Source organism: Hemitrygon akajei, chromosome 5 (genome assembly GCF_048418815.1).
Source record: "Hemitrygon akajei chromosome 5, sHemAka1.3, whole genome shotgun sequence".
NCBI classification, from domain to species: Eukaryota; Metazoa; Chordata; class Chondrichthyes; order Myliobatiformes; family Dasyatidae; genus Hemitrygon; species Hemitrygon akajei.
This window is the reverse complement of record NC_133128.1, coordinates 123,881,558-123,907,446: the sequence shown is the minus strand read 5'-3', so window position 1 is coordinate 123,907,446 and position 25,889 is coordinate 123,881,558. Positions and strand designations below refer to the sequence as shown.

General features: G+C 42.9%; 1 protein-coding gene across 7 annotated transcripts in view; it reads right to left on the bottom strand.

Annotated features, from left to right (window-relative positions):
* kansl1l (KAT8 regulatory NSL complex subunit 1-like) overlaps nucleotides 1–25,889 on the bottom strand; it is a 100,111-nt gene that overhangs the window by 8,196 nt on the left and 66,026 nt on the right. For all 7 annotated transcript variants that reach the window (XM_073046363.1, XM_073046369.1, XM_073046362.1 and 4 more), the window contains 6 exons: nucleotides 18,586–18,730; nucleotides 11,240–11,383; nucleotides 8,393–8,545; nucleotides 7,529–7,701; nucleotides 6,207–6,331; nucleotides 939–993 (listed from right to left, as the gene is read on the bottom strand). In XM_073046363.1, the coding sequence (XP_072902464.1) occupies nucleotides 939–993; nucleotides 6,207–6,331; nucleotides 7,529–7,701; nucleotides 8,393–8,545; nucleotides 11,240–11,383; nucleotides 18,586–18,730 (795 nt within the window). The remainder of the gene's footprint in view (nucleotides 1–938; nucleotides 994–6,206; nucleotides 6,332–7,528; nucleotides 7,702–8,392; nucleotides 8,546–11,239; nucleotides 11,384–18,585; nucleotides 18,731–25,889) is intronic.

Sequence of the window (25,889 nt, the reverse complement as noted above, 5' to 3'; positions counted from 1 at the left end):
TTCATGCATCTCTACAATTCTAAGGTCCTCTGAAAGTTGTTTTGATCGAGGCATGTTGCACATAAACAGATTTTTCTTCAGAAGAGCAGATTGTCAGTAACCTGACTTTGTGTGTCTTTTTTTGCAGGGCAGGGCACATCTACAACCCACACCTCCAGTCTTATCTCATTGATTGGAACACCTGACTCTAAGTAGTTTTTGTAGAAGACATTAACCCAGAGGTGCACGTTACTTATTTGAACCTGGTCTTTGATTGTTTAAATAGTGCACTCAGTATTGACAAGGAGAAGTACAATTGTTTGTGTGTTATTAGTTTAGGCAGATCGTGTTTGTCTATTATTGTGATTTAGATGAAGATAAGAATACATTTCATGAGTACAGGTGTTCCCTGCTTTACGAATGTTCGCTTTACGCCACTTCGCTTTTATGAGAATTTTTCCCATATAAGTTAATGGTTCTTCGCTTTACACCATTTTGGCTTAAGAAAAGTTTCATAGGAATGCTCTACCTTTGTAAAGGGCGGACACCTGTAATTAATGTAGAAATCCAGGTAATTGCAAAGGGTCACAAACTTTCTTGCAACTGTAGCTCCACTCTCCATCTTCCTTTCCCATGAGATTTCATCATCTGCCCCACCACCCATTTTCACCTAGCTCTTGCTTTGCCTCTTCCTCTTACCTTTCTATACAGGCTATCTCCCCTCTTCCTTTTCAGTCCAGATGAGGGGTCCGACCTGAAATATCGACTGTCCATATTCCTCCAGATGTTGCCTGACCCATTGTTCTTGCAAGATGGGGCAGTGAGCTGCAAGCTAAACCAGGGGTGTGCCAGTACAAAATGACTTAGTGTGACATATGGAAAATATGAACAGGTCAATTTGATAATAGAAACCCGTAAGCATGATTAAAGAGTCACCAGTAATGCCACCTCAAACCTACCTCATTTTCTTGCAAGTGTAATTCCATTATTGGTTGGAAGGTCATAATTCGCCAGCTGTTGAAGCAATGGAAAATTTGATGTTACTCACCGAATGATCCTTTTTCTCAACTGAGCTCAAACTTTCCAATTCCACCTTCTAGATCTTTCCTTAAACACTTTCCCATCAAATGTTGGAAGATACTATTAAATTTATTGCAACTACCTTTGTGCATTCAAGTCAGATCACAAGAAAGCCCATCTTAACTGTGTTCTTTCACCAGCTACCCTGTGGTTACAGACTGGTATCACTGGGAAGTTTATCCCTGTCTGCTCTATCAAAACTTGCAAAGTAATAACATTACAAATGCTGGGAATCTGGCAATAAAACAGAAAAGCAGGTCAAGCAGCATTAATGGTCAAAGAAATGTTGGAAATTATCTTTTAAAGTTGCAAAGAAAACAGGAATGTTTGTGATGGGGTGCAGACACATACAAGTATGGTGCTAACCAAGGAAGTTTGGTGGAAACGTTAGTCGCAGTTACTGTTGGGAGAGGGAATAAGAATCAAGAAAAGCTCGAACTGAGGTGCAAAATCAGCGGAGAAAGAAACAGTTAACATTACAGGGGAAAGTGTCTTATCTTCAAACTCAGCATGTTACAATTCTCAGGACTCAACAATTTCAGAAAACCAGCTGTTCCAGTTCCGGGAAGACCTGACAGAAGTTTATAAGATTATGAGAGGCACAGTCAATATCTTTTACCCACGGTCAAAATGTCAAATAGTGGACGGCCTGTATTTAAGGTGAGGGGGCAAGCTTTATTTTACAGAAAGTAGTGGATGTCTGGAATGTACTGCCAGGGGTGGTGGTGGTGGAGACAGGTACTAGAGCATTTAAGAGCCTCTTAGAAGGGCACATGGATGTGTAGAGAATGGAGGGATATGGACACTATATGCAGAAGGGATCAGTTTTGTTAAGCATTTAACTAGTAGTTTAATTAGTTTAGCAAACTCCATGAGTCAAAGGGTCTATGCACAGTACTGTTCTGTGGTTCTCAGTTTGCTATCATACAAATCAGTCATCTTGCTAGATTTGGCTTCGTACCAATCATTCGTTTTCAAGGTCTTCTTCTGAAAGGTAGCTATGGCTGTGCTGTAGATTGCATTCTGCAGATGTTCTTTGTAACAAAGTTTCTGGACTGTTGGGCACTCAGTTTTTTCTCAAAGGACCTAGCAAACTGCTCTAGCAGGCCTGGGTGAGACATCTTGCTGACATCAATGCGAGGATTCCTTCTTATTTTGCGTGATGGAATTCCTTTGACTGCAGTTTGATTGTGTGTTACACACTGGTGAGTCGTCTGTGTCGCAGTCAACACAATGGTAGGAACAATGGAAAAGTATGCTGCTGAAGAAGGAGCCTGACCAGGATCATATCCAGCTGCTGCCAGTGTCTGGAGCGAGGGTGTCTCCAGGAAACCTTGTATTGAAACTACTCTGGAAGTATGAGCTGGTTATACATAGATTATGATAGGTACAGATCCAGCAGTCGCTATCCGTTCATGTTCATCTTGCCCATGCAAAAGTGACCTGGGCAGGAGGGCTACGAGTCATGATCTGCACCCATCTGGCATTGAAGTCACCCAGGAGAACAAGATGTTCCTTGCTGGGAGTATTCCTGATGGTGGTTGCAAGGTTCTCATAAATCTCATCCTTTGCTTCAGATGTGGAGCACAGCATGGCAGTACACACATGACAAGAGTAACTGGACCTTTGGTGGTGTTGGGGCAAAGAGGTAAGATGTTAGTCAGATCCACTGCTGCCTGGTTCCACCATCTTCAGCAGTGTGTCCCTTGTCAGGTAAAAGTATAGTCTTTCTCCTTTAATATGCCCAAGTCAGCGTCTCCTAGAGCACAAACAAGCGAAAATCTGCAGATGCTGGAAATCCAAGCAACGCACACAAAATGCTGGAGAAACTCAACGAGCCAGGCAGCATTTATGGAATAGAGTACTGTTGACATTTTGGGCCGAGACACTTCAGCAGGACTAGGGGATGGCTGTGTCCAAGTGAAGTCACTTGAGCTCCACATTTATTACAGCTGTCTTCCTGACATCACTGATGTCTTGGAGATCATCAGAGAGGCCAGTCATAATTGTCTGAACATTCCAACATCCCAGTTTTAGAGCAGTTCTTTCCTGTTGTGCTGTTTTGCCTGGTGCAGTGTTTTCAGTTTGAATAATACCTAATCTCCATGTACCCAATAAGGAAAGCAGACTGTGGCAGGACCACACCTTTTTGATTGGGGATTGCTCAGCTTAAGGCAGGGGTGGGTAGCTGTCCAGTGAGATCCAAGAACCTCTCCCACTTTCAGAAGCAAATACTGGCACTGTGCTCTACATTAATCGAGCACAGTGGTTTATAACTGGTAACTGTTTTCTGTGTTGTGTCAACGCCATGAGGTAAAGGAGTGTCCTCTTTTGAATAATGAAGTCAAAATGCTGCCCTAGCTGAGTATAAGTATTCACCAGTTGAGAGGAACATACAGATCCTCAGGGCTGCTAGAAGTAATGATCAGCAGACTGCCAAGCACTGTACCGATTACTGGATGCAGCTCAATGAAGACAACCAGATCGGAGCACAGACAGGTATGTATCAAAGTGTCAGGAAAGCCCTTGGCTCCTCTCAGAGCAAGATGGTTCTCCTAAAAATCATCAATGGGAGAGTAATCACAAACAGCAGCAAACAGCGAGTGAGATGGGAGAACATTACTCTGACCTCTACACCAGAGTGAATACTGAAAACTTGGATGCCATTGAGTGTCTGCTGCCAATGGAAGAACTAGATGCAGAGCCGACCCTAGAGGAGCTCAGCAAGGCTATTGACAACATGGCCTCAAAAAGGTACTGGGCACTGATGAGATAGCCGTACACCTGATCAAGCACTGCATAACCACAGTCTTCACCCTGAAGATGGCTGAATGTGTCTACCCAGAGTGGCTTTTGTGCTGGAAGGTCCATTCCAGACATGAATTTCTCCCTCCGCTAACTCCAGAAGAGCAGAGAAGAAGCACCTCTACATTGTGTTTATTGGTTTCACCAAGGCATCTGACTCAGTCAGCAAAGACAGGTTCTTTCAGATCCTCTTCTGCCAAGACTACAGAGCATAATCGAATCCTTCCACAACATGAAGGGGACTATACAGTACAACCACAGCTCTTCATAGCCTTTTAACATGAAGAGTGACGCCAAGCAAGGGTGTGTTTGCACCCCAATGCTTTTTGGGATCTTATTTGCCTTTCTCTTGCATTTGGCATTGCAACAGAGGGGAGCTATCTCCACACTAGATCAGATGTGCAGGCTTTTTAACCTCACCCGCCAAAGAGACAAAACCAAAATGTGTGAGGCTATGATCAGAGACGTACTGTTTGTTGATGATGCAGCAGTTGTAACCTCCAGAACTTGGTGGATGACTTTTCCCAGACCTCCAAGGAATTTGGTCTGACAAATTGTAAAAGACAAATGTCTTTGGACAAAATGGAGAGGCACCCCCAATAATTACCATTGATAAATAGGAACTGGATGATGTTCATCAGTTCACATACCTGGGGTCCATCATCAGGGGCAACCTCTCCTTGGACACAGAAATTGACAAGACCATTGGAAAAGCTGGAACACCACACGAATCTGGGAGGACTCCAAACTCTCAGACAAAACAAAAATGGCAGGACACTCAGCAGTTTTGTATTTATACAGAATGAGAAAGAACTGCAGTGGTAGGCAGGATCAGGAGTAATAATGAAAATCACGTGGGCTCTGAATGATCTGATCATCATCACCACCAAGGTCAGACAAATGAGGCTTGACTTGTACATTGTTCCAAGGATGTTACTGGAAACTAGAAAAGTAGCCTTGAGCTGAACTCAGATCTGTGCTTGGATACTGCCACTGTCTCAGTGCCAGGTTCTTTACGTTATAGCTCTTCATATGTTCACCAGGGTACCTTGTAAATGTGATGAGGTTGCTCTTTCTTTTTCCACCACATTAACTTTCTAATCCTGGACCAACCACTTAAAACTGTGCCCCCTACTTATTACCTGTCTGCCTATCATTCACAAATATCATACAGCTAAAGAGAATTAATCATCACAGGGATCAGAATGTAAGTGGTATGATTAGTGAGTTTGAGGATGACACCAACATTGGTGGTGTGATAGAGAGTGAAGGTGGTTGTCTAATTTAAAACATGCTTTATATCATTTGGGAAAGTGGGAAAGGAACAGCAGGTGGAATTCAACACAACTGTGAACTGATGCATTTTTGGAAAGTTAAACCTGGGTAGGGCATACAGTGAATAACAGGTACTTGAGGGTATAAGGACAAAGTTCCCTGAAATTAGTGCCTCAGGTAGACAAATTGATGGTGTATATGGTCTGCTTGCCTTCTTCAGATGGGCACAGGCAGGAGGGTTGTTAACTAGAGGAAATAGACTCTCAGTTTTACCAACGAGGAGATGAGGACTAAGACATGATTTGGAAACATTGAAAATGGGACAAGCAGGTTCAATAGTAACTTCAAAAGGAAATGAAACACATACGTGGAAAGGATTGCAGAGCTAGAATGAAGGATAAGGTGAATGGCACAAAGTGAAAAGTTCTTTGATGATCTGGAGCAAGCTCCTCTGCTGTTCAGTTCCCTGATTCTGTCAGGATTCTGCAGAGACCATGGCAGAGCTCAAACCCTTGACTTTACCCAGTGACTCTCACATACAATATTTAACAAGATGCACTTGCACATTGGCAGGAAAATTGTTTTAAACTTTCCTCACAGCTGTGGAGATTCAGTAATTTGATTCTGATTCATTTGTGAAGATAGAAATGTTTGGCACAACTGCTTTGAATGATGATACTGCACTTTGAGACTACCCATAATGAGATAATATGAGAACTCAGTTCCCCAAAGCATTTTTTTTATGAACAAGATTCAGTAACCCAACTTTTCTTGTTGAAAAATGTGCATCAATAATAAAATGACTGCAAATCTTTCAATAACTGCAAATGCATTTCAATTAAATAATGCTCCTTACCATATAGTTTACTTATTGACCAAATCATGTCCTGAATAATTTTATTATTGTTTCATATATTATTTGTAAGACATATTAATCTAGGATCTTACTAAAGTTACATTAGGAATTAAGTTGTCACTGCACAACTCCATAAGCATGTATATTACCTTAAGGCTGCTGTGCATGCAAAAAAAATACCTTGAGATGGAATCATGAAGAAATTCTGTACCTTGGTGTAATTATTTCTTTATACTGGAGCTTCTCAATCTTGGAAGTGGCAACTAATGACATGGGCACCACAATATTATCAATATCATAACAACATTCACTCTGCTGCCTCTGCCGTAAAGGAATCTAGAAATATATAATATATTACAATCTTTTATTATGGTGGCTTGAGTTAGAAATCTACATTAACAACTCATTTTAAAAATTTATGTTATTTAGAGATATAGCGTGGAATAGGCCCTTGTACCACTGCCTGGTAATCCACTGATTTAAACTCTAGCCTAATCCCAGGACAATATTTTACAATGACCAATTTACCTACTAACAGGTATCTCTTTGGACTGTGGGAGGAAATTGGAACAACTGGAGGACCCATGTGCACATGGAAGGAATGTATAAATTTGCATACAGAGGACACTGAAACTGAAGTCTGACACCCTGAGCTGTAATAATGCCATGCTAACTGCTACACTAGACGCCCCACAACATGTCACATACATGACTGCATGACATTCATGTCACTTAAAAGCCGTGTCAGCTGAGTCTTTGTTGATCTACTGGAATGATCTAGATTACAGAGGTTATAGGTCATAGGTTTTGTGATACTGTAGTCTCTGGGAGTGTTCAGAAGTGAGTTGGAATGCTACCCATATCACCAAGCCAGCCTCAGTACATCACATTTCAAATATTATTATGCACTGAGATGGCCAGTGACACAAAGTTTTGACAAAAGTGATGGGATTGACAATCTGTCCTTCCTTATTATCATGACCCACTCCAGTAAATCAACAAAGACTTAGCTGATACAGACTTTAGGTTACACAAATATCACACAGTCACAATAAGTTTTATTGTATCATTCTGTAAAAACATATATTCAGAAGAGTTCACAGGTACAACCTAACTGCTCCCCATTAATCCTGTACTTTGCAGTTTATTGACAAATAGTGCTGCTGGGTATTTGAAGAGGGTGCTTTTATCAAACCATTCCATACCCCTCCCATTTCCCAAGTCAGATGACAGCATTTTTTTAACAAGGAGAAATTTTCATAGACAAAGAATAAAAACAAAATAGCAAACATTATCAATATAGAAAATACCCATATCACTAAGTAAATCTCTTTCCATGCTATTTTGAAAACACAGAACTAAACATATCTATAACCTTAAGAGACTGGTTATTGTCTTCCTCTCATCAATCCACTGCAGGGAAGAATACAGTGAAAAACCTTTCATAAATAAACCACTAAGAACTGAACAACTGCATAAAGATAGGTTCAGATTAATGCAATAAGTTACTGAATCTTGTCAATTACATCTTACATCTTTTGTCTGCGAAAGTGCTCTTTGCAATGGAGTTGATTTGGCCACCCAGCTGTCTGTTGAATTGGAACATTGAGTTTGTTGACCAAGGCCTGGCATCTGTAATATTTTCACCGAAGATCCAGAAGGCGAATCACCACAGTTCAGCAGAGTGCAGTGTCTTTTATTTACAACTGAAATAGAAAATAAATATGCAGAATCTTGTGGAAGACAACATCTAGGTAAGATTCTCTCCAAGGCAATTTAATGTATTTGATTTCAAGTAGTAGTGCTAAAAACTGTTCAAATGCCCATTTTGTGATCTTTAGCTGTGATTTATTTTGCTCTTTGCCATCACATCAAATTGGGAAGGCAGTGAACAGTAGAAAGAGATCTCAACAAGTTTAAAAAAAAAACTGGAATAACAAGTTGAAGATGTTGTTCATCTGTTGAAAAATGCAAATTCATGATGATAGCACTGAGACTAAAATTATGCAGTGCAAAATAAGTGGAACATGTATAGAAGAAGCAGTGTAAGAAACGGATCTGGGTAGGGGCTGGCAGTAGAAAATATCCATAGTGTAATGGGAATCAGTGGTGACAAAGACAAGAGAGAAGCAGTTTCATTTGAGGAATACTGCAAAAATAACCATATCAATCTGAACTACATTTTATAAAAATCTTTCACAGCAGGGAGGGATGACTACAATGTTTCTCTTACAATGTGGTTCACACAACATCTATACCTGGAGGAGAAGTTGATGAGACAAGTAAATCTGAAAATGCAATAATGTCAATTGGGAGCAACGTCATCACTAGAGAATTCATAAACAATGCTGTTAGGTCCACAGAAAGGATCTCCCAGAAACACTGTCATGTGCTCACCGGCAGTTTTTTCATTTGAATGCCTTCTTTTCCTTAACTCTCTGAAGGGCTTCTGTGATGCTTCTGTTGGAGTGTCTAGCTCAGAGGTACAAGATGACTGGTTCCAGTGTTGTCCCAGTGCCTTTACACTGTGGTCTTTATTAACGTTGCAACCTGAGGATTAATTTGATGATAAACATAAAGATCTTGGATTGTGTTCAAATAAACACAAGTTCAATCAAAATAAAAATCCATACATAATTACTGACAAACCTGGCAAGGATTGGGTGATCACAGTCAACAGGCCCTTTAGACAACTCTTGCAAGCTGACCAAGACGCCTACCCAGTTGCTTGCATCTAATTTTCTTTACTATGGCATAGGAGGAGGTGTTACAGCTTATTGGATCCATGCAAGCTCCCTGCAGAGCAATCCCAACAGTCTCACTCATCTGTACTGCCTGCAAATTATCATCATTTACAGAACAGAACAGAATAGGAACATACCCTTTGGCTGTGCTGAACTAATTAAATTAGTAATCAAATGTCCAATTAAACTAGTCCCTTTTGCCTACACAATGTTTATATTCTTCCATTTCTGGCACATTCATGTGCTTATCGAAAACCCTCCTGAATGGCTCTATTTTATTTGCCCCCAGAAACCTCCTAGACAACATTTTTTACGAACCCACAACTCTGTGTAAAAATATCATGACACGCAATTCTTTTTGAACTTAGCCCCTCTCTTCTTAAATCCATGCCCTCAGTGATATTAGATATACCAACCCTTGGAAAATGATGGTGACTATCTACTCTATGTATGTTTCTCATAATCTATAAACCTATCAGATTTCCCCTCAGTCTCTACAGATCCACAGAAAACAACCCAAGTTTGTCCAACCTCTCCTTATAGTACATGCCCTCTAATCCAGACAGGATCCTTATAAGTTTCATCTGCACCCACTCCAAAGCCTTAACATTGTCTGTAATGGAGTGATCAGAAGTAAATGCCATCACTTGCCCATCAACTCTCCTTTTTGACTCTTTCACCACTTTCTGATACCAAGGATTATTTTATTGCATTTCAGGTTTCTTCCCATGTATCTGGAACAGAGGGCGACTAATGAAGGTGTGCAAGATGAAAAGAGGCATAGATCGGGAACAGGAAAAGAACAGGAAAACAGATTATTATCTGAATGGTGGCCGATTAGGAAAAGGGGAGGTGCAACGAGACCTGGGTGTCATTGTACACCAGTCATTGAAAGTGGGCATGGAGGTACAGCAGGTGGTGAAAAAGGCAAATGGTATGTTGGCATTCATAGCAAGAGGATTCGAGTACTGGAGCAGGGAGGTTCTACTGCAGTTGTACAAGGCCTTGGTGAGACCACACCTGGAGTATTGTGTGCAGTTTTGGTCCCCTAATCTGAGGAAAGACATTCTTGCCATAGAGGGAGTACAAAGAAGGTTCACCAGATTGATTCCTGGGATGGCAGGACTGTCATATGAAGAAAGACTGGATCGACTAGGCTTATACTTGCTGGAATTTAGAAGATTGAGGGGGGATCTTGTTGAAACGTATAAAATTCTAAAGGGATTGGACAGGCTAGATGCAGGAAGATTGTTCCCGATGTTGGGGAAGTCCAGAACGAGGGGTCACAGTTTAAGGATAAAGGGGAAGCCTTTTAGGACCGAGATGAGGAAAAACTTCTTCACACAGAGAGTGGTGAATCTGTGGAATTCTCTGCCACAGGGAACAGTTGAGGCTAGTTCATTGGCTATATTTAAGAGGGAGTTAGATATGGCCCTTGTGGCTAAAGGGATCAGGGGGTATGGAGAGAAAGCAGGTACAGGGTTCAGAGTTGGATGATCAGCCATGATCATACTGAATGGCGGTGCAGGCTTGAAGGGCCGAATGGCCTACTCCTGCACCTATTTTCTATGTTTCTATCAGGTGGATAGCCAAAAGCTTTTTCTCAGGGTGCAAATGGCTAATATAGGTGCATAATTTTAAGGAGTTTGGAGGAAAGTATAGGGATGATGTCACAGGTAAGTGTGTGGAATGCCCTGTCAGGTGTGATGGTAGAGGTAGATACATTAGGGACATTTAAGGAAGTCTTAGATAGACACATGGACGATAGAAAAATTGAGGGCTATGTTGGAGGGGAGGGAAGGGTTGGACTGATCATAGTGTAGGTCGACATAAAACTGTGTCCTGAAGAGCCTGTACTTTGCTGCAGTGTGCTGTGTTCTATGTTCAACTCAAATGAAGTGCTGTGAGAGATTGGTAATTAAATAAATTAAATCCTGCCTAAGAGATTACCTGGATTGCCTACCATCACGACAGGGCATGAGCAGATTTCTCTGGCTCTTCACTCTGCTCTGGACAACTTGGATAACAGGAACATGTATATCATGCTGCTGTTCATTGACTACAGCTTGGCGTTAAATTCAATCATTTCATCTAAGCTCAACGTACCTCCCTCTGCAACTGGTTACTCAACCTTATCAGCAGACCTTAATCATCAACACAGGTGCAGCTCAAGTCTGCATGCTTAACCCATGCTCTGCTCTCTATACATACGACTGTGTGGTGAGGCACAGTTCAAATGCCATCTTCAAATTTGCTACAGACACTACTGTTGGACAAATTACAGGTGGCCATCAGTCAGCTTACCTGTGTTCTAAATAACCATATTTTGTAATTCAATCAAAAATATTACAACATGTACAAAATATTTGTAGTTTAATAATAATAGATCAAGGCCTGCTATATAACATGAAATGCTTATCAATTTTTGTGAAACAAAGTAGTATAGCTCAGATACTGTGCACTTTCTTACAAAAACGATTCCTTAATTAGTATCACTTACCCACTGAATCCAAATTGCTCTCACGTGGATGTCTTTTATACAGCGCACTATTTGTTAAGGAAGCATTCATTATTGGGGAAAAGAGTCCTTGGTTCCATTCTTCCTCTTTCAATAAGGCTTGAAAGTGGACATTTAGAGGGACATCTGCAGAAAATAGAAGTTATATCTTCAGCGCAACATCACTACTAGCGGGCATAAAAACATGTATTTATTTGAAATCCTTAATTTCTCCACCCATGTATCCATCACTTGGTTTAGGTAAAGTATATAAATGAGCCAAATAAAGTAAAATTCAAGTAATTGTAATAGTATGTAATGTTGCGTTAATATCCATTTTTAGTCAAGCTTGGATCATATGGCTAAAATGGAGAGGCTATTCTTAAAAAAATCCAAAAGTACCATTAGACATGAATAAGTCAATTGCTAAATATAAAAAAATATAGAAAATTGAAGTAGCCATCTTGGTCTTTTGAATATGCCATTCAAATTCTGTACCCTGTTCTGACTTTTTTTCTCCCGCATCACATGATCTTTCTAGCCCAGGATCATAACCTGACTCCTCCCTGAATACATTAAATTGCTTTCCATGTTCAAGGATTCCCCAACTGCACCACTCTTTGGGAGAGGAAATTCCTTTTCATCGCAGTCCTAAAAGGTTTACCTCTTTAACCTCTTGCAGAGATCCCTCAATCTGGGTCCCATGCCATCAGGAACATCTTTACTGTTTCCAGTTTGTCCAGCCCTACAAACCCAGTTTTGTATGCGAGGAGCATTCATAACAAGGTGGATGAATTGAATGTGCAGATAGTTATTAATGAATATGATATAGTTGGGATCACAGAAACATGGCTCCAGGGTGACCAAGGATGGGAGCTCAACATCCAGGGATAGTCAATATTCAGGAGGGATAGACAGGAAAGAAAAGGAGGTGGGGTAGCGTTGCTGGTTAGAGAGGAGATTAATGCAATAGAAAGGAAGGACGTTAGCCTGGAGGATGTGGAATCGGTATGGGTAGAGCTGCATAACACTAAGGGACAGAAAACGCTGGTGGGAGTTGTGTACAGGTCACCTAACAGTAGTAGTGAGGTTGGGGATGGCATTAAACAGGAAATTAGAAATGCATCCAATAAAGGAACAGCAGTTATAATGGATGACTTCAGTCTACATATAGGTTGGGTGAACCAAATTGGTAAGGGTGCTAAGGAAGAGGATTTTCTTGGAATGTATGCGGGATGGTTTTCTGAACCAACATGTCGAGGAACCAACTAGACAGCAGGCCATTCTAGATTGGGTATTGAGCAATGAGGAAGGGTTAGTTAGCAATCTTGTCGTGCGAGGCCCCTTGGGTAAGAGTGACCATAATATGGTGGAAATCTTCATTAAGATGGAGAGTGACAAGGTTAATTCAGAAACAAAGGTTCTGAACTTAAAGAAGGGTAACTTTGAAGATATGAGACGTAAATTAGCTAAGATAGACTGGCAAATGTAAATGTATGCTTAAAGGGCTGATAGTGGATATGCAATGGCAAGCATTTAAAGAACGCATGGATGAACTACAAGAAGTGTTCATCCCAGTTTGGCAAAAGAATAAACCAGGGAAGGTAGCGCACCCGTGGCTGACAAGGGAAATTAGGGATAGTATCAATTCCAAAAAAGAAACATACAAATTAGCCAGAAAAAGCGGCACACCTGAGGACTGGGAGAAATTCAGAGTCCAGCAGAGGAGGACAAAGGGCTTAATTAGGAAAGGGAAAAAAGATTATGAGAGAAAACTGGCAGGGAACATAAGAACAGACTGTAAAAGCTTTTATAGATATGTGAAAAGAAAAAGATTGGTTAAGACAAATGTAGGTCCCTTACAGTCAGAAACAGGTGAATTGATCATGGGGAACAAGGACATGGCAGACCAATTGAATAACTACTTTGGTTCTGTCTTCAGTAAGGAGGACATAAATAATCTTCCGGAAATAGTAGGGGACCAAGGGTCTAGTGAGATGAAGGGACTGAGGGAAATACATGTTAGTAGGGAAGTAGTGTTAGGTAAATTGAAGGGATTAAAGGCAGATAAGTCCCCAGGGCCAGATGGTCTGCATCCCAGAGTGCTTAAGAAAGTAGCCCAAGAAATAGTGGATGCATTAGTGATAATTTTTCAAAATTCCTTAGATTCTGGATTAGTTCCTGAGGATTGGAGGGTGGCTAATGTAACCCCACTTTTTAAAAAAGGAAGGAGAGAAACCGGGGAATTATAGACCGGTTAGCCTGACATTGGTGGTGGGGAAAATACTAGAGTCGGTTATCAAAGATGTGATAACAGCACATTTGGAAAGAGGTGAAATCATCGGACAAAGTCAGCATGGATTTGTGAAAGGAAAATCATGTCTGACGAATCTTAAAGAATTTTTTGAAGATGTAACTAGTAGAGTGGATAGGGGAGAACCAGTGGATGTGGTATATTTGGTTTTTCAAAAGGCTTTTGACAAGGTCCCACACAGGAGATTAGTGTACAAACTTAAAACACACGGTATTACACGGTATTGGGGGTATGGTATTGATGTGGATAGAGAATTGGTTGGCAAACAGGAAGCAAAGAGTGGGAATAAACGGGACCTTTTCAGAATGGCAGGCAGTAACTAGTGGGGTACCGCAAGGCTCAGTGCTGGGATCCCAGTTGTTTACAATATATATTAATGATTTAGATGAGGGAATTAAATGCAGCATCTCCAAGTTTGCGGATCATACGAAGCTGGGCGGTGGTGTTAGCTGTGAGGAGGATGCTAAGAGGATGCAGGGTGACTTAGATAGGTTAGGTGAGTGGGCAAATTCATGGCAGATGCAATTTAATGTGGAGAAATATGAGGTTATCCACTTTGGTTGCAAGAACAGGAAAACAGATTATTATCTGAATGGTGGCCGATTAGGAAAAGGGGAGGTGCAACGAGACCTGGGTGTCATTGTACACCAGTCATTGAAAGTGGGCATGCAGGTACAGCAGGTGGTGAAAAAGGCAAATGGTATGTTGGCATTCATAGCAAGAGGATTCGAGTACAGGAGCAGGGAGGTTCTACTGCAGTTGTACAAGGCCTTGGAGTACACCTGGAGTATTGTGTGCAGTTTTGGTCCCCTAATCTGAGGAAAGACATTCTTGCCATAGAGGGAGTACAAAGAAGGTTCACCAGGTTGATTCCTGGGATGGCAGGACTTTCATATGAAGAAAGATTGGGTTGACTAGGCTTATACTCGCTGGAATTTAGAAGATTGAGTGGGGATCTTATTGAAACGTATAAAATTCTATAGGGGTTGGACAGGCTAGATGCAGGAAGGTTGTTTCTGATGTTGGGAAAGTCCAGAACGAGGGGTCACAGTTTAAGGATAAAGGGGAAGCCTTTTAGGACCGAGATGAGGAAAAACTTCTTCACGCAGAGTGTGGTGAATCTGTGGAATTCTCTGCCACAGGAAAGAGTTGAGGCTAGTTCATTGGCTATATTTAAGAGAGAGTTAGATATGGCCCTTGCAGCTAAAGGGATCGGGGGTACGGAGAGAAAGCAGGTACAGGGTTCTGAGTTGGATGATCACAAATGGCCTACTCCTGCACCTATTTTCTATGTATGACTCTAGTGAATTCAAGGCTATTGTCTCAAACTCTTTTCATATGACAGTAATGCTGTCCCAGATATCAGTTAGGTGAACCTTCACTGAATTCTCTCCACACAAGTATAACAATTACTGAAGTTAAGTGATAAACTATGGGTTTATCATTTTTACTGAACTATTTTCAATCTTTTCATTTTAATTGAATTTAGAAAAAACATAATTAAATTCTTAACCAGAGTGGAATTAAAATGACAGTGTATCTACCTCCAACATCACCTCACAGAATACATTCCAGATCTCAACCATTTTAAAATCTCTCCAAACCCCTCAACAATCCAAGTAAATGGAGAAGACCTTTCTACAACAGAGGAGTTCACCTACCTGGGCAGCACTGTCAGACATGATGGAGTAGCAGGCAACGACATCAAGAACCATCTAAGCAAGGCCAGAAATGCCTTCGGAATGCTCAGCAATGTATGGAGGTCCCAACAGTACAACATCAAGACCAAGCTAAAAATGTATCAGAGCTGTGTTCTTTCTACCCTCCTCTATGGATCAGAATGCTGGAGAATGACAGGAAGTGACCTCACTAAGTTGTCAGTCTTCCACACAAAGAACATGAGAAGAATCTTAATATTTTGGCCAAACATCATCTCAAATGACGAACTACTTGCTCAATGCCATCAAGACAGCATTGAAACCATCCTCATGAGAAGGCGATGGAGCTGGATCGGGCATATGCTTAGAAGGGACCCTGATAACATCACACATATAGCCCTTCATTGGACACCAGAAGGAAAGAGGAAAAGAGGAAGACCCAAGAATACCTGGCATTGAACTGTAGAGGGAGAGCTGAAGACCCTGAACTACACCTGGGATACCATTCAGAAGCTAGCCCAGAACAAACAGGAGTGGAGGACCTTTGTTGCTGCCCTACGTGCCAGTAGGCATAACGGGCAGTAAGAAGAAACCTGGATGAAGAAGTGGAGGGATGGGTTAGTAAATTTACTGATGACACAAAGGTTGGAGGTGTGGATAGGCTGTCAGAAGTTTCAGCAGGACATTGATAGGATGCAAAAATGGGCTGAGAAGTGACAGATGGCGTTCAACCTAGATAAGTGTGAGATGGTTCATTTTGGTAGGTCAAATATGATGACAGAATATAGCAATGGTAAGACTCTTGGCAGTATGGAGGATCAGAGGGATCTTGGGGTCCGAGTCCATAGGGCACTCAAAGGCTGCTGCGCAGATTGACCCGGTGGTTAAGAAAGCATATGGTGCATTAGCCTTCATCAATCATGGGATTGAGTTTAGGAGCTGAGAGGTAATATTGCAGCTATATAGGACCCTGGTCAGACCCCACTTGGAGTTCTGTGCTCAGTTCTAGTCGCCTCACTATAGGAAGGATGTGGATATGATAGAAAGGGTGCTGGTGCAGAGGAGATTTACAAGGATGTTGCCTGGATTGGGGAGCATGCCTTATGAGAATAGGTTGAGTGAACTCGGCTTTTTTTTTCCTTGGAGCGATGGAGTGACTTGACAGATGTGTATAAGATGATGAGAGGCATTGATTTTTTTGGATAGTCAAGAGGCTTTTTCCCAGGGCTGTAATGGCTAGCATGAGAGGGCACAGTTTTAAGGTGCTTGGAAGTAAGTACCGAGGAGATATCAGGGGTAAGTTTTTTATGCAGAGAGTGGTGAGTGTGTGGAATGGGCTGCTAGCAACGGTAGTAGAGGTGGATATGATAGGGTCTTTTAAGGGACTGCTGGACAGGTAGATGGAACTCAGAATAGAGGGCTATGGGTAACCTAGGTAATTTCTCAGGTAAGGATATGTTCGGCACAGCTCTGTGGGTCGAAGAGCCTGCATTGTGCTGTAGGTTTTCTGTGTTTCAAACCCATGGCTTCTGGTTGTACACATCTTCGGTATAGGAGAATTTCTATCTATCCTGTCTATGTTCCTCATGTTTATCTCAGTCAGGTTCTTCCTCCAGCCTCTTCCACTCTAAGGAAAAAAAACAACCCATCCAATCTCTCCTCATAGTAGAGGCACTGCCTCCCAGCAACCATTTTGTTGAATATCCTCTGCAACCACCTTCTTCCTAAAGCGTCAAGACCAGAATTGTACACAACTCCAGTTGTGACCTAACCAATGTTTTATAATGTTGTACTATAACCTATGTGCTTTTGTACTCTATGTTCTGACTAATGAAGACAAGTATCTAATTATTTGCTTTGGCTGTCTGAGCAAAATGGCTGCTTCAAACAGGCTTCAATCATAGGCCCAAGAAGAATGTAGTAACTTGTCTTAATGACTATGATTCAAGAACGGGTTTCCCTTCTTCGACTACTGACACTGCCCCTCACCTGCATCTGCTCTATTTCTTGGATATCCACTCTCATTCCATCTCCCTGCTGCCTTAACTAGAATAGAGTTCCACTTGTCCTCACTTACCACCCATAAGCCTCTACATCCAACACATCATTCTGCACAACTTCCACCATCTTCAACGGGATCATACCACCAAACACATCTTTACCTCCCCCTACTCTAATTGATCCATCCCTTCCACTAATCTCCCCCAGCACATATCCCTGCAAGTGAAAGAAATGCTACAACTGCCCATTTACCTCCTCCCTTATCTCAATTCTGGGTCCTGAACAGTCCTTCCAGGTGAGACAACACTTCAGCTGTGAATTGTCTCCACTACTCCTAATGTGGCCTCCTCTACATTGATGAGACTGATGTAAATTGGGGGAAGGATCCATCCGCCAAAAGTGGAATTTCCCAGAGATCAACCATTTTAATTCCAATCCCCATTCCCACTCTGGCATGTCGGTCCATGGTCTTCCCTTTTATCACGATGGGGTCACTCTCAGGGTGGAGGAACAACACCCCAGATTCCGTCTAAGTAGCCTTCAACCTGATGGCATGAACATCATCTTCCCCTTCCAGTAATTTTTTTCCCTTTCCCTCTTCTATTCCCCACTCTAGCCTCTTACTACTTATTTCTCACCAACTATCAGTGATGCAAACACACACAACTGATGCCATTAAAAATTAAAAAGTGGTGAGGTGAGGTGTTTAACAGCTACATAATTTCACGTGACTGACACTAGCTAGAAACTGTTCAGCAAGTCACCTGTACCAGTTATGTGGCATAGTGTCTCAAGTTATGAAGGGAATCCTGGTTATTTTCTCAATTATTGTTCTTAAAGAGCTGTCTTAAATAAGCGGCTGCTCCAATTAACCAATGGACAAATTAACCACTATATATCAAGTTCAGATAGCAAACTGACTAAAAGTATTATCTCTGTAGCACTGAGGCACAGAATACTTGTCTAACTTTTGGTTTGGTGCTGATATAGTTCACCCCAGACATGGGAGTTGGAGTGCATGTTAGAAATTTGAAGCAGAATCCTTGGGTACTGTACGATTTCACTTCCTCACAGGGGATAAATACTTTTAGAGAGGCAAAGGATAAGGGGAAAAAGCCAGGATTTCTGCTCATGATTCCTATCATGACTCATAAATAGCAAATAGAGCTCATGGCAGCATTCACACTCAAATACCCCATCATTTCTGGATGGCGTACCAGAAGGCTGCTAGTCAAGAACCACAGGCAGAGCCACTTTATTTAGCAGAGAAAGGGGGGGGGGGGGGGGAAACAGAAATGTAACAGAAGATAACAATAAAAAAATTCAGATTTATTTCTGCAAACAAAAACTACTAAAAAATATACAACTAATCATACCATAATTTAGTGACAATACTGGGTGAAAGCATGGGTCCAGTAGAGCCACTTGATCTTCTCGTGTCAGTGTCCTTGGGCCCACCACATTACATATTTTGCAGCTTACTGGCGAGGTATGTTGGCAGTGCAGAGCATCAGCTGGATCCTGGAAATACAATTGCTATGTTAAAAAACAAATCCGTAAACTTTGGCTTCACTATAGTTATAGCCAACATTAATTTGGAATTAGAATTGGAATTGCAATTGGTTTACTATTGTCACATGTATGGAAATAAAAAAGGCTTGTCTTGCACATCGCTTCTACAGATCAAATCATTATGCAGTGCCTTGAGGTAAAAACAGGTAAACAATAAGATGCATAAGCTAAATTAGGAGGTCAAATGTCCATCTTGTTGTACTAAGGAACCATTCAATAGTCCTATAACAGCAGGGTAGAAGCTGTCCTTGAGCCTAATGGTACATGTTTTCTACCACGTTACCATGCAATCAAATGCTTAAATTAGTTTAACACAAAGAAGGAAACAATTAGTTTGATGTATAAATGACATTCCAATAATTCAGTAACTAAACAAATTCTCAATGAATCTACCCATATTGTATGGACAATGGGCATACTATAGATTACATCTCTGGATACCAAGTCCTTACAGCATTTTCCTTCCAGACTGCTCTTCGTTCATTACTTACACATTAAAGATGCCCCTATCTTCAGGAGCTCACTATTTAGTCATGAATGAATTATTTGATTACATTTAAACACTTGGGAGTATTGTGCAGTTTTGATCACCCTGTTAAAGGAAAGAGGTCAAAAAAGATTTACGAGGATGTTTGCAGAACTAGAGGGCTTGAGATTTAGGGAGATGATCATTTGACAGGTGTGGGAAAATGAGGGATAAACTTATAGAAAAGTCTAAAATTATGAGTGGCTGAGTGGCAACATTCTTTTCCTTAGGGTAGGGAAGTCTCAAATTAGGGATATAGGTTTAGGGTGAGAGGGGCAAGATTTAAAAGAGACCAGAGGGACAACTTCTGTACACTGAGGCTGGTGGTGACTGTATGGAATGAGTTGCCAGAGCAAATTGTTGAAGTAGATACAATGTATCATTTAAGAAGTATTTGTTATGTACAGTACATGGAGGGGCAGGGCTTAGAGGGAAATGGGACAAATGCAAGAACTTGGGACTAGCTGGGTGGGCACCATAGTTGGCATAGGCTCATAGCGCTAAAGGGCCTGTAACTGTCATGCTGCATTGTGTCTTTACACTGTAGATCTGACAATTACAGTTAATCTTTAACTAGCTAAGACTTAAGCAAAACTTCAATATGAATTCTAAACATGTTCACCTGAATATGCAAAGAGGACCCTCAGCTGAGCATTTAATGCAAAAAGCCAGCACTTCCAACAATGCAATACTGCACTGGAAAAACAGGAATAAAAACAGGTGGTATCAAAATGATGCATTCATCCCTATGTGCTTGCTTATATGTTTGAATAATACATAACCCTGCCGGGTCTTCACCATCCCCTCCGACCTTCCTCTATCTGAGGCTGAGCGCTCTGTCCTTAGTAAGGGCCTCACCTTTGTCCCCCTTCGCCCTCACCTTAGTGAGTTCCGCGTGCACCAGGGCGTGGAGCTCTTCTTCTGCCGGCTCCGTCTTCAAGCCCACTTCTTCGGTAGGGACTCTCCCACCCCCACTGATGACCCATTCTCCCGTCTCCAACCCTCCTCCTCCTCCTCATGGACTCCTCGCCCAGGACTTCTACCTGCCCTGGATCTGTTCATCTCTAATTGCCGTCGGGACATTAACCATCTCGACTTCACCACCCCTTGCTCCAATTCCAACCTTACCCCCTCTGAACGCTCTGCTCTCCATTCCCTCTGCAACAATCCCAACTTTACCATCAAAGCCGCTGATAAGGGGGGTGCTGTTGTCGTCTGGCGCACCGACCTGTACATAGCGGAGGCACGACGACAACTTGCTGACACTTCCTCTTATCTACCCCTGGACAATGACCCTACTAGGGAGCACCAGTCCATTGTCTCCCAAACCATTTTCGATCTCATCAGCTCGGATCTCCCATCCACGGCCACCAAACTTATAGTTCCCACACCCCGCACTTCCCATTTCTACCTCCTACCTAAGATTCACAAATCTGCCTGTCCAGGCAGATCCATTGTCTCTGCTTGCTCCTGCCCCACTGAACTCATTTCTGCCTATCTCGACTCTGTTTTATCTCCCCTTGTTCAATCCCTTCCCACCTATGTCTGTGATACTTCCCATGCTTTACATCTCTTCAAAGATTTCAAGTTCCCTGGCCCCCACCGCCTCATTTTCACCATGGATGTCCAGTCCCTATAAACCTCTATCCCCCACCAGGAAGGTCTCCAAGCTCTCCGTTTCTTCCTGGATTCCAGACCCAGCCAGTCACCTTCTACCACCACTCTTCTCCGCCTCGCGGAATTAGTCCTCACCCTTAACAATTTCTCCTTTGGCTCCTCCCACTTCCTCCAAACTACAGGTGTAGCCATGGGCATCCGCATGGGTCCTAGCTATGCCTGCCTTTTTGTCAGCCATGTGGAGCAATCTATGTTCCAAGCCTACACCGGTATCTGTCCTCCTCTTTTCTTGCGTTATATCAACGACTGCATCGGTGCTGCTTCCTGCACATGCTGAGCTCGTCGACTTCATTAACTTCGCATTCAACTTTCACCCCGCCCTCAAATTCACCTGGTATATTTCCAACACCTCCCTCCCCTTTCTAGATCTCTCTGTTTGTATCTCTGGAGGCAGCCTATCCACCGACATCTACTACAAACCTACTAACTCCCACCCTGTCTCCTGCAAAAATGCTATCCCTTTCTCTCAATTCCTCCGCCTCCGCCGCATCTGCTCTCAGGATGAGGCCTTTCATTCTAGGACAAAGGAGATGTCTTCCTTCTTTAAAGAAAGGGGCTTCCCTTCATCCACTATCAACTCTACCCTCCATCGCGTCTCCCGTATTTCATGCACCTCTGCTCTCACCCCATCCCCCTGCCAGCCCACCAGGGATAGAGTCCCCCTGGTCCTCACCCATCACCCTACCAGCCTACAGATCCAACGTATAATCCTCCGTAACTTCCGCCACCTCCTATGTGATCCCACCACCAGCCACATCTTCCCCTCCCCCCCACTCTCGGCTTTCCGCAGGGATCGCTCCCTACACGACTCCCTTGTCCATTCATTCCCCCCCATCCCTCCCCACCGACCTCCCTCCGGGCACTCATCCCTGCAAACGGAAGAAGTGCTACACCTGCCCCCACACTTCTTCCCTCACCACCATCCCAGTCACAGACAGTCCTTTCAGGTGAGGCACCACTTCACCTGCGAGTCAACTGGGGTGATATACTGTATCCGGTGCTCCCGATGTGGCCATTTATACATTGGGGAGACCCGCCGCAGACTGGGAGACCGTTTTGCCGAACACTGGCGCTCAGTCCTCCAGCAGTGGCGGGATCTCCCTGCGGCCACACACTTCAATTCCACAGACCACTCCCACTCCGACATGTCTGTCCATGGCCTCCTCTACTGTCAAGATGCGGCCACACGCAGGTCGATGGAGCAATACCTTATCTCCCGCCTAGGTAGCTTCCTACCTGCCGGCATGAACATCCAACTCACAGACCTCCGTTGATACCCCTGCCCCCCCTTACCCCCATCCCTATCTATTATTTTAGTCTGGTTCTCTTTCTCTCTTTTTTCCCCCCTCACTATAATCTCCACCCCACCCTACCTTTCTTTCTCTTTTATTTCCCATAATTCTCCACCTTCCCCCTAGCCCATTTCCCTCCAGCCTATCACTTCCCAGCTCTCTACTTCATCCCTCCCCCCACTTCTTATCCCCTCTCCACCATCCCATGTTACTTCACCCCTGATGAAGGGTTTCGGCCCAAAACGTCGTCACTACCTTCTCCCATAGATGCTGTCTGGCCTGCTGAGTTCTGCCAGCATTTTGTGTTTTTGTTTGAATAATCACTTGTTTGTATTTATTTTATTGAGATACAGCGCAGAATAGGCCCTTCTGGCCCTTCGAACCAGCAACCCCCAACCCCCAATTTAACCCTAGCCTAACTACTGAACAACTTACAACCTCTCCTTTACTCTCTGTATACTCATGACACTGTCACCACGGCAGCCTACAGAGAAAAAGTCATCACCTTGACACAGTGGTGTCAAGCAAACAACCTCTCCCTCAATGTCGCAAAAACAAAGGAGCTGGTTGTGGACTTATAGGAGGAATGGAGACAGGCTAGCCACAACAGTGCCTCTTTCAACTCAGACAGTTGAGGAAGTTTGGTATGGACCCCAAATTCTAAGAACTTTCTTTTGGGGCACAATTGAGAGCATCCTGACTGGCTGCATTACTGCATGGTATGGGAACTGTACTTCTCTCAATCGCATCTATTCAGGACATTTACAAAGACAGGTGTGTAAGAAGGGCCCCAAGGATTATTGAGGACCCGAGTCACCCCAAACACAAACTGTTCCAGCTGTTACCATCCTGGAAATGGTACCACAGCATAAAAGCCAGGACTAACAAGCTCTGGGACAGCTTCTTCCACCAGGCCATCAGACTGCTTAACTCATGCTGACACAACTGTGTTTCTATGTTATATTGACTGTCCTGTTCTACATACTATTTATTATAAATTACTATAAATTGCACATTTAGATGGAAACGTAGCGTAAAGATTTTTGCTCATGTATACGAAGAATGAAGTATTAAAGTCCATTCAGATCAATAACCTACTAACTGGTACTTCTTTGGACTATGGGACGTAACCGGAGCACCTGAGAAAACTCATGCATTCCATGTGGAGGACATACAGACTGCTTACAGATGACGTTGAATTAAACTTCGACACTCTGAGCTGTAGTAGTGTTGTGCTAATCGCTACGCTACCATGGTGCCCATAATGAACATCTAATAGAATGGCTGTAACCGTAAGATATTTGCCTCAATTTTGATTTCCAAAGAACCTTCTAGAGAGCATCATCTCCAGATCTAACAATTTACCCATGTTTTCACCTGGGACATCTACATCTAAACTTGGAGTCTGTGACAAATCAGGCAGTCAAGTCCTTTCAGGAGTTCACTGTAATGACTACCTTTTGCATCACTTCAGAAGGTATTGTAAGACATAGGAGCATAATTAGGCCATTTGGCCCATTGAGTCTACTGATTTAGTATCCCCCTCAACCCCATTCTCTTGCCTTTTCCCGGTCTTTAATGCCTTTATGTATATCCTTCCACTTGGGTATAGTTCATGTAACTATACTGTCCTAAATGTAAGAATGTATCTGGTATTTTCATTGACAATGCTCATTATAAGAATACCACAATCCAGCAAGTTCTTCTCAATCATTTAGAATCAGCTTTATTTCATGGAACAACACATACTTTATCCGTGGAGATGGAGCCCTTGCACATAAAAATGCGCTGGCATTGGAGAGGGTTCAGAGGAGGTTCACAAGGATGATTCCGGGAATGAAAGTGTTATCATATGAGGAATGTTTGATGGTTCTGGGCTTGAAGGATGAGGAGCGATCTCATTGAAACCTTTTGAATGTTAAAAGGCTTTGACAGAGTAGATGTGAAAAGAATGTTTCCCATGGTGGGAGAGTCTACAACAAAAGGGCACAGCCTCAGGATAGAGGGGCATGCATTTAAAACAGATGCAGAGAAATTTCTTTAGCCAGAGGGTGGTGAATTTGTGGAATTTGGTACAACAGGCAGCTGTGAAGGCCAGGTCGTTGCATGTGTTTAAGGCAGAAATTGATTGGCCATGGCATTGATAGCTATGGGGAGAAGGCCAGGGAGTGGGGCTGAGGAGGGGATAAAAGGAGTGGTCATAATAGACAATAGACAATAGGTGCAGAAGTAGACCATTCGGCCCTTTGAGCCTGCACCGCCATTTTGAGATCATGGCTGATCAATTACTATCAATACCCGGTTCCTGCCTTGTCCCCATATCCCTTGATTCCCCTATCCATAAGATACCTATCTAGCTCCTTCTTGAAAGCATCCAGAGAATTGGCCTCCACTACCTTCCGAGGCAGTGCATTCCAGACCCCCACAACTCTCTGGGAGAAGAAGTTTTTCCTTAACTCTGTCCTAAATGACCTACCCCTTATTCTCAAACCATGCCCTCTTGCACTGGACTCTCCCAGCATCTGGAACATATTTCCTGCCTCTATCTTGTCCAATCCCTTAATAATCTTATATGTTTCAATCAGATCCCCTCTCAATCTCCTTAATTCCAGCGTGTACAAGCCCAGTCTCTCTAACCTCTCTGCGTAAGACAGTCCAGACATCCCAGGAATTAACCTCGTGAATCTATGCTGCACTTCCTCTACAGCCAGGATGTCCTTCCTTAACCCTGGAGACCAAAACTGTACACAATACTCCAGGTGTGGTCTCACCAGGGCTCTGTACAAATGCAAAAGGATTTCCTTGCTCTTGTACTCAATTCCCTTTGTAATAAAGGCCAACATTCCATTAGCCTTCTTCACCGCCTGCTGCACTTGCTCATTCACCCTCAGTGACTGATGAACAAGGACTCCGAGATCTCTTTGTATTTCTCCCTTACCCAACTCTACACCGTTCAGATAATAATCTGCCTTCCTGTTCTTACTCCCAAAGTGGATAACCTCACACTTATTCACATTAAACGCCATCTGCCAAGTATCTGCCCACTCACCCAGCCTATCCAAGTCACCCTGAATTCTCCTAACATCCTCATCACATGTCACACTGCCACCCAGCTTAGTATCATCAGCAAATTTGCTGATGTTATTTTCTATGCCTTCATCCAAATCGTTAACGTAAATGGTAAACAGCTGTGGTCCCAACACCGAGCCCTGCGGCACCCCACTAGTCACCACCTGCCATTCTGAGAAACACCCATTCACCGCTACCCTTTGCTTTCTATCTGCCAACCAGTTTTCTATCCATGTCAATGCCTTCCCCCCCGATGCCCTGAGCTTTGATTTTACCCACCAATCTTCTATGTGGGACCTTATCAAATGCCTTCTGAAAATCGAGGTACACTACATCGACTGGATCTCCCCCGTCTAACTTCCTGGTTACATCCTCGAAAAACTCCAACAGATTAGTCAAGCATGTTTACCCTTGGTAAATCCATGCTGGCTCGGCCCAATCCTATCACTGCTATCTAGATATGCCACTATTTCATCCTTAATAATGGACTCTAGCATCATTCCCACCACCGATGTCAGGCTGACAGGTCGATAGTTCTCTGTTT